Source organism: Pecten maximus, chromosome 5 (genome assembly GCF_902652985.1).
Source record: "Pecten maximus chromosome 5, xPecMax1.1, whole genome shotgun sequence".
Lineage (NCBI taxonomy): Eukaryota > Metazoa > Mollusca > Bivalvia > Pectinida > Pectinidae > Pecten > Pecten maximus.
The window spans coordinates 32,972,555-32,989,491 of NC_047019.1; the positions used below are offsets into that span (position 1 = coordinate 32,972,555).

Genomic DNA, 16,937 nt, shown 5'->3' on the forward strand with positions numbered 1-16,937 from the left:
GTACACCCATGGTAAAATTGTGTATGCCAAATTTTATTTTGTGGGCGGGGATGTTGTGTATGAGGTTGTATGGGTGTTACGAGATCACATAATTGTACAGTCTAGGGGAGATAATCTAACTCCATATGTATATGAGTTATTCCCCTTTGTTGTAATTCTTTTCGTTTATGAGATACATTTTGATGATTCATATAAAGACTTTGAACTGGAAAGACGTTTGTGGTTTTGCTTGTCGATATGTAACGTACAGCGAGTTCCCCATACCTCACAACATTACATCATCTTACATTTGATATTTGGCATTTCGGGAGGACAACATTAGGAATACTTAACAACAGACAAAGGTAACACAGATATAGGGCCTAATGCACTCAATGTTTCCTTTGTTCATAATTAGTCGTCTGACTATGCCGTAAATATTTTTATTCATGCTGACGTCACGAAAACAATAAAAATACAACTAAAATAAAATGTTTTCCCCCAGTGATTTCTTCTTCCACTACGGCAAATTTTTATCACACAAAATCATTCGATTCAAACTTCATGCCCACGTTCGTAGTTCACGTAACAATGTAAACGTAAATCAACATAAATAAAAAAAAATCATCACTTAGATGTTAGACTACATGGTAGTGGCCATGATAAAACTTCGGACTGGTACCTAATACAAAATCACATAAAACAATACATGTAAGAGTTCACTATAACAGCGACACCTATCGGCGACGGCGGCGTGATCTCATCTTCCTTCTGTTCCCTCTTCTCCTACTGCTACCCTTAGTACGTGTTATAACTGTTCTGATTGGCTGTTTCCTCCTACTGTTTATGCTGCCGTTACTGTTTCCAGTATTGCCACTTCCACTAGTTTTAACCTCGTATGGTCGAGCTCCATTGATGTTTCCTCTGAAGAATGATGGAACAAATTAAGTTTTAAAATTATTTTTGTGTCACAGTTTACATGAAGAGAATAGAATAAAAAAAACTGTAGGAATTCTCGCTGTAAAGAGTGCAAATTAAAAAAAAATAAAATTAAAATAACCTTTTGAACCGAAAATTTTATGCAAACAACACGAGGACCTACACGATATGTGGAACTGAACATTAAAACCTTTGTCTTACCCTGGGCCGTAGTTGCATACGACATAGTAAGCGTCACCTCGTCTCCAGAACGCTACCTTCCTACAGAAATGAATTCCACAACCCACCATGTTCGTTGTCGCCCAAATCATCTGAAATCAATATGTTCTCTTAATAAAACTGCACGGTGAATTGGGTATACAAAAAAATGTAGGTGAGATGCGCACTATTTTACATGGGTCTAGAATATATATTCATGCTAATTTGGACCCAGGTTCATCAATATTCCCTAACTCGAAAATCCATTAACGTAAATTTTGCCATCACAAAATTAACTAGAAAAATATATCGATTTGTAAACGAGACTATAATTAATACTCAAACGAAACAAGATTTAAAAAGATACCACTGTAAAGTGCTTCAATACAATCAAGTCTGTCTTACAAATTAGCGTCGTCTGATGCATAGATGATACTCACCATCGAAATCAATGTCCTTGGTCAATATAAATGAAAACAAGAACCGGGATAGCGCCATATACTTAGTATAGTATATAGAGCAAGTAATGGAATACCAAATCAAAAGCGACATTATAATACTGCAGCTTGGGAAATCAAGTGCACTACTATTGATAAATGGAAATTTCACAGACTGCAAAGAAACTTCAGCAACCGATGGCGCGGTGTCGATATCATTAAAAGTAAGTGGAAATCTAGCTGAAATACTGAGGCACACATATCAGGACGTGCTCTAAATCATTCTCTTCTTGACGGCACTACCAATGAACTGGCCACTTACCTGAGTGTAGTGTCCACATTGCTGACCAGGGACACATGTATTGGCCCAGTAATCGTAGAACGCCTTTTCGTCCGCCCAACTCTTCACACTCTTCGTCACTCCATATGCTGTGATGGATAAACATACAGGCTATATTTCTACTTTGTTAATATAAACGAATATATTTGCTATTTTCAATATATTCCTCGATTGTAATAAGACTGGCGTGTTAAATCATATACACTATTTCTCTTTTGGGCCTATGGTTACCGCAAATATTACAATCACAAAATTTTCAAGAATTGGTTGTGCAATACTGAAGTCGAGAAATTAAGTCCAATTCACGGTTGATATTGTTATCTATCGAGAATGTATAAACTGGTTTGGTAAAATTCCATATTGCTATTTCTTCACATTGGTGATTTTACAGCCATGATGTTAACCTATGGTACAAAGACCATGACTAGTTTCTATGATTTACACACATTCACTTAGAAATCCTACATAATTGTGTATGTAGATATGGATTCAATAATTCAATGTCAGACATTGAATTAAGCAAAACACCACAATAAGCATTTCAGTATAAATATTTGACAAGGAAAAGGAAAACAATAATGAAATGTGAGGACATTTTGTGACTTTTGTCTTAACCATAATATCATTAAACGAAATACCAATTATGTTTATCGTTCGAGTCACAGGGATTTGGTTCGAATTCCCAACCCACGGTCCATATATACGTAGACACAATAATACACATATGTATGGGCCGTGAGTGGGGAATTCCTGCAAAGTGTCTGTGGTTCCAGCCATGTTTTTTTTGTGAATGATGTCATCTGGAAGGTTCTAATTGACCCGATATTTGCAGTCAATTAACGTGTATTCAGAGACCGTTTGCGATAAAAAACAAAACAAAAACTGTTGTATCGGCGTTTTGCGAGGATGATCTCTAAAAGACGAGAACGTACATGGTATTAGTGATAACTGTTGGCCTATAAGCAAGCTACTTATGAATGTTTTACCAGAACATGTACGCGTTTTATGTGACAAAAAGGCCAGTATTTATATACAAACTTACATGTGGAAATGTACAGGTTCTCCCCGATAAAGCGATAGCCAAGCTTATCTCTCCGACCAGATTTGTCACTGTGTTGCCACTCACACTTCTCTGCGTACTCCTGAGCTTTTTTAGCCAGGGCGTCGCTCCATTGCTGCAAAACATTGATATGAATATTAAAAACAACACCATGATTCCATTATTTCTGAATTTTGCATGGATACATTAAGTCCGTGTGACCATTAAAATACCTAGTTTGTTTCCATATTTCGCACCTCCGTTCGTATGTAAAGGTTTGTGTAGATTTAGTCGGTATACCACAATACAGTGACAATATTTGTCAGCCGTAATTGGACAGCTAAATAGAAAACGTCTAATGAACACTGTAGTTTTTATGTTAATAAATCTGGATTCACCAAAGGGAATTACTTCTTGTTATTAATACAACTATGTGTAATATGCCTCACTTAGAAAATTAAATATGCGAGGTCCGTATGAAAACTTAAGCAGATGAAAATACAATAAAATGAAAGAATCTTAACAAATGGATGAAAGTGTGTAAAACAAATAATAGAAGGATAGAGTCAATACATCTGACAAAATCATAACGAGAAAAAGAAACAGTAACTGAGAACAACCAATAGGGAACGACATGAGCATAAAAAGTGAAGGTAAAGCGATGTGTAATAGCTAGTCGGAATCCGTCATGGAAACATAGATATTTCGACTACACCAACAAAAAGTTAACACCAATGACTAAAACTAATGAAATCCCTCAATTTTGCATTTTGCTATCCAAGAAATGGTGCAAAATCCTGCATTCTGAGAAAGTGATCTATGGTATTTATGCAATCTATATTTTCAGTTATTTTTTTTTGTTTTTTGTTTTTGTTTTTGTTTTTGTTTTTTGTTTCTCATGATAAACTGTTTAGGATGCATATAACAACGGAAACAGGGCGGGGTCTGGGGCCGCCCAGGTCCCCAGAAGTTCTCGACAAGCTGATGTAATTCAGAGTCTTTTGACCATATTTTTCAAATTTTTCTTTTTAGTTTTTTGGTTTATATTTATGATATTTTTTTTTCTGAATGATGTTTTTAGGATTAACTGTTTAATGTGTACTAAAACGAAAACAGGGCAGGGGTCTGGGGGCCGCCCCAGAAGCACTGGAACAAAATGGTGTATTATCATCATCTTGTGGAAGTTTCAGGATCACATTTCCTACTTTAATTTTCACGATTAACTGTTTAGAGGGCGTATGACAATAAAGAAAATAAAGCGGGGATATCGGAGCAGTCTGAGACCGATTGGTTTTAAAATGGAGCTAACAAAACGATACTATCTGTTGTGATTATCTTTGAATGTGTTTATGTCCACACAAACTCCCAAAACTGCATTTTTTATAGATTTCATAGCACACATAAGATCGTTTTCTATTTCAATTTGTTGTCGTACATTCTTTGTTTTAGATTTACAAATGCTAAGGCAGCAAGATATTGTTTCGATTGTGAGTTTTCGAGGTGTTTTACAATGCAAACGACTGAAAACTGTAAAGGAAACTGAGAAAAGAAAGATGTTTGAAAGAAAAAATGAATGAAATACTACCCCCATATGAAAAACAGAAACAATTCTTTATGTTATTATTATTTTACATAAACATCACCTTCAGATGTCATTGCTAGGAGATACTCTTCTACACACTACATGTCGAAAAACTATAGCCATTGTCTGGAAAATGAGACCTATTAAGTACTCACTCTATTGTTATATATACATGTATATATGTATTATGGTAAAAGTACGGTATGAGTCTGATTTGGGGCGTAGCCCCGAAATTTTTATAAATATTTCTACCTAATATATGATTTGCAGTGCTTTCTGATGATAAAATTCTTTGATTTGATTCTTGCGAGATATGGTCACTTGGCAAATTTTAGGGGGTGGGGGGAGGGGGGAGGCGCCTATGTCCCCAATCGACAATCACAATTTTCTCCAGTCCATGTACCGGCCTGTACTCCAACTCGACCCCAACTGACGGTTGCATTGACAGACAAGGCGAATACATGTCAAGTCTATATACCGGCCTGTACCCCAACTCGACCTGAACTGACGGTTGTATTGACAGACGAGGTGAGTACATGTCCAGTCTATATACCGGTCTGCAACCCTTCTCAGTCCCAAATGACGGGTGTTCAAAACGACCCAGATGTATATGGATATGAACGTGATTGCCAATACTTGATGGCTAACGCGAACTTGTAAAATAGCTTAAAATTAGAATTTCGTTCCAGACATTCTGGTACAATGGTGTCTGATCAAAACATAACGCGAAAAAGCGAACATTTGATATCAAAATAACGTATAAATGAGCTATTAACTGCAAAAATCGAATAAGTGAAAATTACACTAATCAGCTACCACATATTACCCTTGTAGACAAGGTATCATAAGTAAACTCAGTCGCATTAACTTTTGTCAGCACATTTTGAATTATCCATTGCGCAGTTTATGGAAATTTTCCATAGCTAATAGGAAAACCTGTAATATAACTATCACTAAGTAACCATTTAACCAAAATCTTCATCGTATTCTATGATATAGTCTATAGCATATATATAGATACAGTCATCATTGCATCACATTACAATGAATAAAACCATTTGCGAAAAATATAACTTGAAATGTATCTAAACTATTAACTAGAATAATAGATATACTGCGACCTAGCATTTATATGGTACAGTACATTAATAAATATTTATAGTATACGGCCCAATTATCTATAGAACAGAGATCAATACAGGGATTTATTACCATATTTGGCTTGTGTTTTTATATTTCCAACATTAGTTGACATTTACAAATATCGTAGATACCGAATGAAGCTGTCACACATTGTAAGATGACACGTAAAAGCTAAGAGAATGTGGACTTAAGTTACTGAAAGATCGGATTAAGTAAAGATATGTGTCATGTGTCTGGTTTAGAGAGATAGATGAGATCTGATTAAAGACCCCCCCTGTCGTAACTGTGCTTAGTTTAGATGTTTTAATCGTGTTTTTTTAAAGTGATGTTGGGAACCTAATCGATCACAGTTTATAAATGATCATGCGTGGACATACGTTTAAAGCAAGCTACATAACACTAAATATAACAGAGTCAATCAAAATATTAAATAATATGACAATCCTGTTTCCAGGGAAGTGACTCTCAAATCAATACATATATTTGAAAGTGACTTACATTGTTTTGTTTTTACTTTCATAGTAAGATCGTTATTGAGATAGTGACAATTAATTTCTGACAACTCATTGTTATTGTACCGATTTTCAACATATATTTCTCGCATAAAATTCAAGGTAAAAGAATTTTTTATCCTTTTTTCAATGCGCATTGTACAGCAATATCAATTAAAACAGGCGATGCTTTTTATGAGTTAGTATCGTTAGATTACATTTGAATAACACGTTAATGACAGCTGATTCGATCTCGATACTTTGAAATAAGACTTCATCGGTGAACTACAGAAAGTTACTGCAACGTGTATTTAAACAATTTCTGTTTCACTCACCATCTGTTCCATAACCTTCGGAGGAGGGTTCAGATTCCGTCTTACATCATTGTGGTACTTCAATAACGTCGCTTGTTCTTGTGGAGTAAACGTCGTCGGTGGCTTTGTACTCTTGTCAGCTTGTTTTTTCCGAGGCAATGGCGCAACCTTGGCTAACCCTGTATATCAAGCCACACTATGTTATAATATACTATTATATTAATGGTAACTGTAAATGTAACAGAAAATGGGATTTAAATTGTACTCAACCTGATAATATTAATCAAACATAAAAAAGCTATACTTTACCATGATTGTACACGTTAACTCGGGTTTACTTTCTCTCAGCCGTAAATGTCAATACTATCATCTCGTGGGGATCACAAACAGCGACAAACACTGACATTTTGTGTTAATAGTTTTAGTTATATTTGATTAAACACATCAACGTGAACACATTAGTAAATTGGCATTTAAGGCAAATAAAATTAGTTGTTATTTGGGCAGCATGTCCAGGATTGAGAAACTTCTTCATTGATACCATTTTGCAGAGCAGAATACAAAAGAATGTCTCAAGTTAACCTCAATTGATCAAATACATAATATCATAACTATTCGTCAGATGTTTGCTGATTTATTTCACGATTGCGTTATTTATATTTACTTATCGCAAACAAAAAAGGGACACACAGATTTATTTTGTCATTTTATTTGATCACTACGGTAAATTCATATTCATGTCTTCACAAGTATTCTTTTGAATTAAAGTAAAGAAGATTTAAATCAACCCGACCCATACAGAAAGAATACACTAATTCGTCAAATGTAATTAGAGTTCAAAGCAATGGCCACGATATAGATTGTAGACTGCTTCCTAATGCAAGCATCACATGCAACAATATATCAGTTCACTGTTTTTTTAATGTAATAACACCGATTTCATATGAACACTGTCGTAGGTTCCAATTGTTTCATCTCTGACGTCATAACATTATCGTCACGAAAAAGAGAGGCATTTCAAATCAGTTGATTACATGTTGTTTTCACCAAATGATTGCGAATTGTGTGATAAAAAAATATTTTAGTTTCAATCTCATACGTGATTTATGATATTTTTTTTATCGAGCTTAACATAAACAATTAGACTTGCTTCATGATTTCCCTATGAAATGGACATTTTTATTTTGTTAGATGTGTCTTTAACCAATATTAACGTTAAACAGTATGACCACCTAATCTTATCAATATAACAGCGACACCTATCGGCGGCGGCGGCGGCGGCGTGATCTCATCCTTCTGCTTCCCCTTCTACTGCTACCCTTAGTGCGTGTTATAACTGTATTCCTGGTGTGTTGGTTGTGTGATCCATGTACCATATGCTGTCCACCAGTGTTTACACTGTCCCATTTGTTAGAAGGGTTCGTAGGTACATTATAGTTTCTATTATTCCATTTGTTAACAGGGTTAGTAGGTATACCATGGTCTCCACTATTCCATTTGTTATTAGGGTTAGTAGGTATGCCATTGTCTTCACTATTCCATTTGTTAGCAGGGTTAGTAGGTACATCATTGTTTCTACTATTCCAGTTGTTTCCAATATTACCATTACTGTGAACGTTCCCGTTAGTTCCACTGCTGCCGATATTTGTCTGGGTGCCCCAGTTATCCTGGACGGTTTTACTGATTGTCTGACTTCTCCAGTTGTTGACGCTGCCGTCACTGTTTCCAGTATTACTACTTCCGCTAGTTTTAGCTTCGTATGGTCGAGCACCATTGATATTTCCTCTGAAGTTTGAAAATTTTGTCTTACAATTTCGAAATTAGAAAAATATAAGTAAGGAATTCTTGTTCAAAAATAGTTCAAGCTTTAGCTATCATTTTAAATAGTAACTTTCAAACCGAACAATTTATGAAAAAAAAACCCATATTAGAACCTACAAGATATGTGGAACTGAACATTAAACCCTTTGTCTTACCCAGGTCCGTAGTTGCATACGACATAGTAAGCGTCACCTCGTCTCCAGAACGCTACCTTCTTACAGAAATGAATTCCACAGCCAACCATGTTCGTTGTCGCCCAAATCATCTGAAGTCAACATTGTTCTCTTATTAAAAAAAATGTACCTCATGTATAGAAATGATGATTTATTGAGTATTGTATTTTGGCCAGTATAACCTAATATTAACCGAAGGGGGGGGGGGGGGGGGGGGGGGGGGATAATTAAATCAAACATAAATAAATCAAAAATGATGATATTTTGAACAAGCCATTGAATTCCAATGTTAATACCGTAAGTGGGGAGACTAGGGATCTCGCTATCAAGGAAGAGAATGCTCACAATATAAACATTAAGAAGAGGTCAAAAGGGCCTTAACGATCATCTCAATTTAAACACCCTTGTAATGTTGCAGTATACATAAACAGTAGCGAGTGTAGAGGTGCTATTGGCCATGGCTGCCATCATGAATTTCGGAGCGACCCGAAAAATAACAACACTTCGTCAGGACTATCTCAGGATCATTCCAGGCCGGTTAAAGCTCAGCCCCTTCAGGTAAGATGACCTTAAAGTGTCAAGTTTACCATAACGTTCAGTATATGCCCATACAAAAATGATTGATAGAAAAATGCTTCGCGTTATTAAATCTGTATTTTTGTTTCAAGGATGTGTTCGATGCTGGATAATGTTATAATGTCATTTTCAAGGTAAAGCCACATCATGTTCATAATTTCGTTATGATATCGATATTCTCAGTTTTGTTAGGAAAAAGAAAGTTCCAAATAGAGATAATCAAAACGGATTACGACCACGTGCTTCTTACGAATATGTGTCTTCTCTCCATGCCACTCGCCATGGAAATCGAGGCTTTGGACGAAATAAAGAAAAGGAACACTGTAATGATAATGAGTACTGAGTCCGTCAAACTAGACATTGTAAAAGGAATTCTTTCTCTTTGTGAAAAGTCTATAATGGAAATAACTAGAACAAGACTACTGTATATTTGGGAAGAGGGTGTTACTATCGAAAAATCGAATATACAACAGGGACCTTGCCATCATCATGTCTATCAACTGGTTAAGGACGTAAGCTGTCGCTAATAGTGTTAAACGTGTCGGGAAATGTTCAAAGGATACCAAACACACACAAGTTATTAGCATCGTTCAAAGCAAGACAGACATACAATACAACGCACATGCCTGCATTCTGAATCAAACCAACATTAAAACGGATTAAAACGTGGGAACTTAATTCCATAAGCAGTGTCTACCATCTGTATAATCAAAGGTTTTTACATGCCACAATATAACATCATTTGTAAATATAAATTCAGAGATAGACACAGCAGAGCAAACAACTAATTTAACTGCTGTTTCGTTGGTTGTCCGAAGACTCATCAGTAAAAATCACACATAAATGTATAATTGAATCATACATTTGCAGAGTGTTTAATCGATGCAACTGCTTGAATATGTGAAAGAGTGAGAGGAAAATATATAGAATGGTATGAACGAAGTATGGCGAATGATAACCCTCTTGTGAGAGGACAATGTTGTATCTGTTTTGGTTTTAAAAAACAATATTTATTGAAAAAAAGACGAATCAGTGAAGCTTAGGGCCTAAACTGTTGATACCTAGGGGCAACAGAGAAAACTAAAGAAAAAGACGAATGAAATGTCTATACCTGGATGGGGACATGCAACACCGCAACAATTCAAAGCAAAATTTAAAATTCACAATGTTAGATTTCAAAAGATCTTCATACAACACACGTGTATATATTCTGAACCGTGCTACTATTCTAATGAATTACCTGTGTATAGTGTCCACACTGCTGACCAGGGACACATGTATTGGCCCAGTAATCGTAGAACGCCTTTTCGTCCGCCCAACTTTTCACACTCTTCGTCACTCCATATGCTGTGATTGATGAAAATAAAATAAAAATAATAACAATCCTCAATTATCGTCATTTAAAAGGTTACCAATCAACGTATGCTCTCAAACGCAGGCGCTTGGGAAAGTGGTCTGAAGTTCATGCTTGACTGCACTCATCACAACAGCATTCTACTGTCAGTGCATTACTGAGGATAATTATTTGTTATTCTCAATAAGCGAATCTTTTTTATCTTCAATAAACGGATCTAAATTATTTGTTATTCTCAATAAACGCATTCAACTTATTTGTTAGTCTTAATAAACGCGTTATTTTTTATATTCTCAATAAACGCATCCACATAATTTGATATTTTCAATAGATGCATCCAAATTATTTGATATTTCCAATAGATGCTGCCCCCCCCCCCCCCCCCCCCCCCCCCCCCCTTTTTTTTTTTTTTTTTTTTGCTGGGGTCATGATGTTGACTGCAGTTAATATTTACTTCGTAAAGTGGAAGACTTATTGTTATTATACTTGCTGTGCATGCGTACTTGAGTCGTCTGTGCGTCAGTATTACAAAGATTGTGCAATATCTCGTCAATAATTTAGTTCATATTGAAATCATTGAAGCATATAACCACACTTGTTTAAATATTTATTTCAATTTTACTGGCCGACGTTTCGTAAGCATATCAGTACAATTTAAACAAGAGTGCCGCGGGGCTGGAAATATACGCCCTTCGAATGCCATAAAGTATAATATACTACATGTTTCTTGCATTGAAATAAGATTTGAATCAACTTAAACTGCATGATTGGTTAAGTGGCATGCTACAACCATCATCTTTCAGTACAAAGTCAACGTTTGGTTTTCATTTGTGAAATACAAGTAACCAGGAACTGATATGCACATTTCAAAGAAATCAATAGAAAAATGTAGAACATCTTCGAACGAACAAGATTCTAGATATAAACAAACGTCAACTGTTAATTATATATAGACTACCAACTTTCAAAAGAAATCGGAGGTACTGTGTAGGAGGGAGAAACATTTTAATCAAGATTAGTCCGTTCAAAATGCCTCTCAGGGAAACAATTTTACATCATGATTTTAAAGCCTACAAAGTTTCAAAGAAATCGGTCTTAGGTGGAGATCTCTGGACAAAAAACCCTAATACTAAAACAAATGGCAATACCTTTTGCAAAAATATTAGAATCAATAAATCATCTAGGGAAACTCATCTACATATCATGATTATAAAGCCTACCTTGTTTCAAAGAAATCGGTCGATAAATATCTACAGACAAAAAGTTTACGCCGGACGGAAGACGCCATAAAGAGCTGGATTGTGTCAGGAAATATTCTATGAACGCATCCTACCATATCTAAATTGCATTTGTGTTGATCTAACGCATGTGACCTTTGTGATGGTATATATCACCAGATGTAACTATTGAATACTGTTTGCTGACTTCTGTCGTCCGCAACGACCAACAACTACAATGAGGGTAATCGTACCGATCTACTAACATATCGGATATAACCCGATAAAGAGATATGAAATTTAAATCGTGTATGGAAAGGAAAGTAGTATTGGTAGCACTAGTCGTATTTAGTTAAGCACATGTATATGCGGAGGTTTGCGTATGGTCTTTCGACATGTATTTGGGTTTCCATGTATTTATTCATTTTCTGTTTTTATTATTATTTTTGTTTTTTTTTGTGGTGTGTCTTGGGAGGCTGAAGTATGTATGCTTAGACTTAGACTTTCCTGTGATTGCCAAATTTATAGTGCTACCTCACTGCAGCATACTGTCGAAGACACCCAGCAGAACACCCTGTCCAGTCACATTATAATGCTCATGAGCGAAAAAGTCGTCCCACTGCAAATTTAATGAACGTTAAGCAGGAGTAGAAACAAATCTGGTATGCCTCGGCCAGGCGACAGGGCCCAAGACCTTCCTCACAGAGGTGACCAGTCGACTGAAGGCCAAAAGAGAGGCAGTGTTAAGGGAGATATTATGGAGAAGAAAGATGCATTGAAAAAGAGAAAAGATAATATTCCAAACTTAGTGTTCTTTTGCATTGGATGTAGCGCAGTGGTTTAAGTTGCGGGTATTTTGGCTTGTCGAATAAGTGCCGTAGATCGTGAGTTGGATGCCCGGTCAAGGCACGAGTCAGAGATTGTCTTCTTTCGTCATTTGTGTAATCTTATTGTATATATCTCAACCCTGTAGCAAGGGCAATGAACACACAACTTTATGGACTATCCGAATGTAATCTCTTCAAACAGGCGTAACTATAAATAGTAATCAATTATGAAATTCGGTCAACTTTTATCTATACAAATCTCTAATGTAGATTCTATATGCTAGTGTTGATAGGGCGTTGCTTTCTTGGATAGCTGGATACTTATATACAAACTTACATGTTGAAATGTACAGGTTCTCCCCTACAAAGCGATAACCAAGTTTATCTCTCCGACCAGATTTGTCACTGTGCTGCCATTCACACTGCTCTGCGTACTCCTGTGCCTTTCCCGCCAAGACGTCGCTCCATTGCTGTATTTTCACGGGAAACAATAATGCAGCTAGTCACAACAACGTCATGATTCCATCTTTAATGAATTTCGGACTATCAATAACTCGCATACTTAGACTGTGGTTTTACCTAATCACTACTATACAGATCCATTTCTCAAATAGGTGTTTCGAAGGGAAGACTCCTTGATTATGGTAAAATCTGCTTGTGTCGTTAAGACAATACAATGTATACTATTCCCTATTATGACGTCCTAGATACCGACATATAAAACACACACACACCAAATTAAATAGATTTGGATCCATAAATAAATGAAATAAATGTACATACATATAAAGAATTCGGTGACAATAAGTTTTGATAAATCAGAACTCAAGATACAGACACCAACATGAACTGAACGAAATCAAACGATAGGAAATTTCGCTAAGTCACCAATTCTGAAAATATAGCTAAATAGAACAATTTTATTCAATAATATATGTCTTGTCTGGATTCAAGAAGGATATATGTCTGACATATTTCAAAACAATTTGACTATAAACCATGTTAATTGAAGGAATGATAACATCCTTGCGTCTATTTACTCAATTTCATTTTTGAACCCAAAATACACAAAAATATTATATATGCTTCCGCGATTTTGTTTCAGGAGACACAAAAGTGGAAGTGAACCGTGGTGTATCAAGAATAAGCATCTGTTATTGTGTATCCAGAACAATAAATATATCGACTACAACACGGTAAACATCAAACGTGGGTTTCCCTCGGGTATCTTGATTACCTCAAATAGACTCATCACGCGCTTCTATCCAGGCCAACAAGCGTGATTAACATAAGTTGATATAACTAAGAAATTGTTAAATAAAGAAAGTTTAGACTTACAATTGGGAACACTACCTACTGGTTACGTTCTGTTTCACTCACCATCTGTTCCATAACCTTCGGAGGAGGGTTAAGCTTTTGTCTTACGTCATTGTGGTACTTCAATAGGGTTGCTTTTTCCTGCGCAGTAAACTTCGACGGCGTCAGTGGCTTTGAACTCTGATAAGGCTGTTTTGGCTGAGGCGCTGGTGCCGGGCCCTGGACCACTTGTGGTGCACTCTGAATTATGTGTGAGGTGTGACTCGTTATAATGAACTTTCCATTTCCGCCCTGTTTCTTTATGCGGTCCTGTTGATCTTTGAGCATCTTCCTCATCTGTTCCATCAATGCGTCTCGGGAAGCTCCTGACCCAGTTGCAGATATAAACACCCTTCGACTTGATCCCCCCTGTAATTAGACTGTTTATATTAAAACCAATAAGTAAACTCTATATTTACTAGTTTGCCATATTGTTAGCGATACTCCTCCACGTATATAAAACACAGTGCCATAAAGTTTTAACAATTTCCTTTCGTTTTCATAGGCTTCAACCTTACATATTACTATTATATCAGCCACCTGTCTAGCATCGGTAGTTGCCATCGATTAACTTATTTAAGAGCAGTATCAAGAAGCACTGGTCAACAACGATTTCAAATACAGTCAGTCTTGCTTCTAGCTATAAGATCAAAACAATTGTATGAAATTAATATATATAGTGCATAGTCCTGTCAGAGGGACAAGCACATGTATATGTGAGTATAGTCCTGTCAGAGGGACACACATATGTATATATGTGTATATATTAACTGGCAGGTTTCGAAAATCTGTTGTAGAAAGTGAGGAATGTCCCAATTAGGGAATGCGCGATGAAAATATTGCATTACTAGATAATTAAACAGTTGGTGAAGAAATCTTGCTTATAAGAAAATCGACACCATCTAATGTTATAGGTGTCTGCATACCTGGATATAGAGCTAATCATCTCTGTAAAAGTCGTCGCATTTGTATGTCTTTGTAACAGGTAAATAACTATACATTCAATTGATGTTTGCATTGATATTACTGTAAACTGCTCATCGCTGAGAAAAACCCACTACTGATAAAACGAAATACATTAAATTTATAGGATGATAAAACTGTCTGCTGTCAATATATGTGGTTATTCTCTCGAAATATTTCATAGTTCCTGCAAGATGATAAAGGTACATTTGGTCTATACAGAGTACAAGTAATAATCAAAACAGTTCGTCAGCTGAAAGGCCTCAAGGCCGTAATAGTGCACGTAAAACCCGTTAAATAAATAAATGATATTAAAACAATATTGTTTTCATTTGCATAATAATTATCATGAGCTAAATACCGTATGACAGTGGAATGTAGATCTTATGTTGGTAAAATTACATACACTTGATAGCAGGTCCAAAGTTCATTGTAAAAGACCGTTTTAAGATTATTGTCCGTCAAGCATTTCTTAATATTTCGATTCCAAACTAGCAAAAAAGCGATTAATTCAAATGAATAATACTTTTGTACAATACGCACTGGTAGTGATTACTTTAATTTGTTATTTACGATTTGTTTCTTAAAGATCAAAATTATATTATTCTGGTACGACATAAGGGTTGTCCTGTTGAAGTTGAAATATGAAAGTAAATTGAGTAAGTGTCGATATATCTGACGATGCCGGAAAATTGACATTTCAAACGGTGAAACAACTCACATTTTTTGCCAGGTCATAAATCTGGCATTCTCAATATGCTATGAAAACAAACCATACACTGAAATGTCAACTGAAAACTCACCCCACCAGACACGACCCGAGTCTGGATGTGCGGTTTTGGCGTTGGTGTAGGTATATAGCCTCCATGGCTATTCACTGGAAGACCTCCGGCGTTTATTCCAGAATTTCCGGAATTCCACACGGGTCTACTAGGTTTAGGTTCACGTCTCCGCAAATGTGAACTAGACTGACAAATATAAAATATCACAATACACAGAATAATTTCAATTTTGGACAACCGATCCACCATCTTGTTCGTGGTAAGACATATGCTGGGTCACCGAGCTCTCTCCCTCGGCACGTCAGAAACAACTCATATATTACGTCTCTCGCTCTGGACCTTAATACACACCAAATCTTTGTTTTTACAATTCAAATTAATTACAGTGTGAAATATATCCATTCTAATTAATAGCTTCCCGTATAAATTAATTGCAGGTAAAGCAGTACTGGATCGGAGTACTGAAATGAATAAATGTCATTAATAATTTCGTTCCTCTAAAAATCCCTACAGGTAACTAATATTAACAGTCCCTGAAACATAGTCCCCTCACAGTGTTTGCCACCGATACAACAGGTGCTCGGCAGATCAGCGCTCTTCCCCGGTAGCTATATATCCAGCGCCGAGATGTAATCCTTAAGAAATGTGACGCAGACTGTATGCTCAGTATCAGACTAAGATCCAATCCATCTCTTATTTTAAAAAGCTGTCATGTATAAGTACGCTTAGTTCACCATACTCCAAAACAATGAACGTCTTATATTTAAATTATGGCATGGAATGTTAATTGTTAGCCAACACAATTTACAAACTGTAAGCTATATTAGTTTTATTTTCACTTAGATGTCCAAGAAACGCTGACGTTTGAATAAAATGTTAGTGGAGACTATTAAAAACATGTAAAGCACAAATTGCCTGTAAAGCTCTGGTTTCTGGTCACCACATTTAAAAATATATATTTAAACTAACTCACGTTAAACTGCAATTTAGATATCCTTCTTTTACCCAAAACATTATTTTTATATAAACTTTTATTTAATATTCACTCATTTCTATTGGCGAAATCAAAATACCATATCTCCAAAGCGAATCGGTATACACAACCATATAAATTAATTATAAAATTTTGATTCAGTAACGTGAGAATTTTCTACTGTGTTGCGGACAACATCTTGTTATTAAATTTGGCAACAAAATTAGCCTACAGTCCGCTTATCTATATGGTCGAGATGATATTACAAGGAGGATTCTATATCAAATAATGTTATATGAAATAGATGTGATCACTGACTTCCCTAATGGTACCATGGTTATCAACCCGAAAAACATTTTGAGAACCTGACATCAATCTCTCCCAGATTTAAAGGCTGATTTCGTCAATAAAGCCTAACAAACTTATTCTCTCG

At 35.9% G+C, this 16,937-nt stretch overlaps 1 protein-coding gene across 1 annotated transcript; it reads right to left on the bottom strand.

Annotated features, from left to right (window-relative positions):
- Positions 1 to 363: 363 nt before the first annotated feature.
- LOC117327823 (ancylostoma secreted protein-like) lies at positions 364 to 16,635 on the bottom strand. Its single transcript, XM_033885021.1, has 11 exons — positions 15,553 to 16,635; positions 13,811 to 14,155; positions 12,768 to 12,900; positions 10,273 to 10,379; positions 8,439 to 8,548; positions 8,066 to 8,247; positions 6,484 to 6,641; positions 2,936 to 3,068; positions 1,876 to 1,982; positions 1,120 to 1,229; positions 364 to 903 (listed from the first exon to the last, which is right to left on the bottom strand). The coding sequence occupies exons 1-11, from the start codon at positions 15,778 to 15,780 to the stop codon at positions 717 to 719; spliced, it is 1,800 nt and encodes a 599-aa protein (XP_033740912.1). The 5' UTR covers positions 15,781 to 16,635; the 3' UTR covers positions 364 to 716.
- Positions 16,636 to 16,937: the final 302 nt, after the last annotated feature.

What these genes read in the sequence shown, in the direction of transcription:
- LOC117327823 (XM_033885021.1), bottom strand. Translation starts at nt 15,780, where the DNA reads ATGGTGGATCGGTTGTCCAAAATTGAAATTATTCTGTGTATTGTGATA. An exon ending in CTCGGGTCGTGTCTGGTGGG is followed by an intron (nt 14,156 to 15,552) that starts GTGAGTTTTCAG and finishes GTCTAATTACAG; the next exon opens with GGGGGATCAAGTCGAAGGGT. An exon ending in GTATGCAACTACGGCCCAGG is followed by an intron (nt 904 to 1,119) that starts GTAAGACAAAGG and finishes ATCATTCTTCAG; the next exon opens with AGGAAACATCAATGGAGCTC.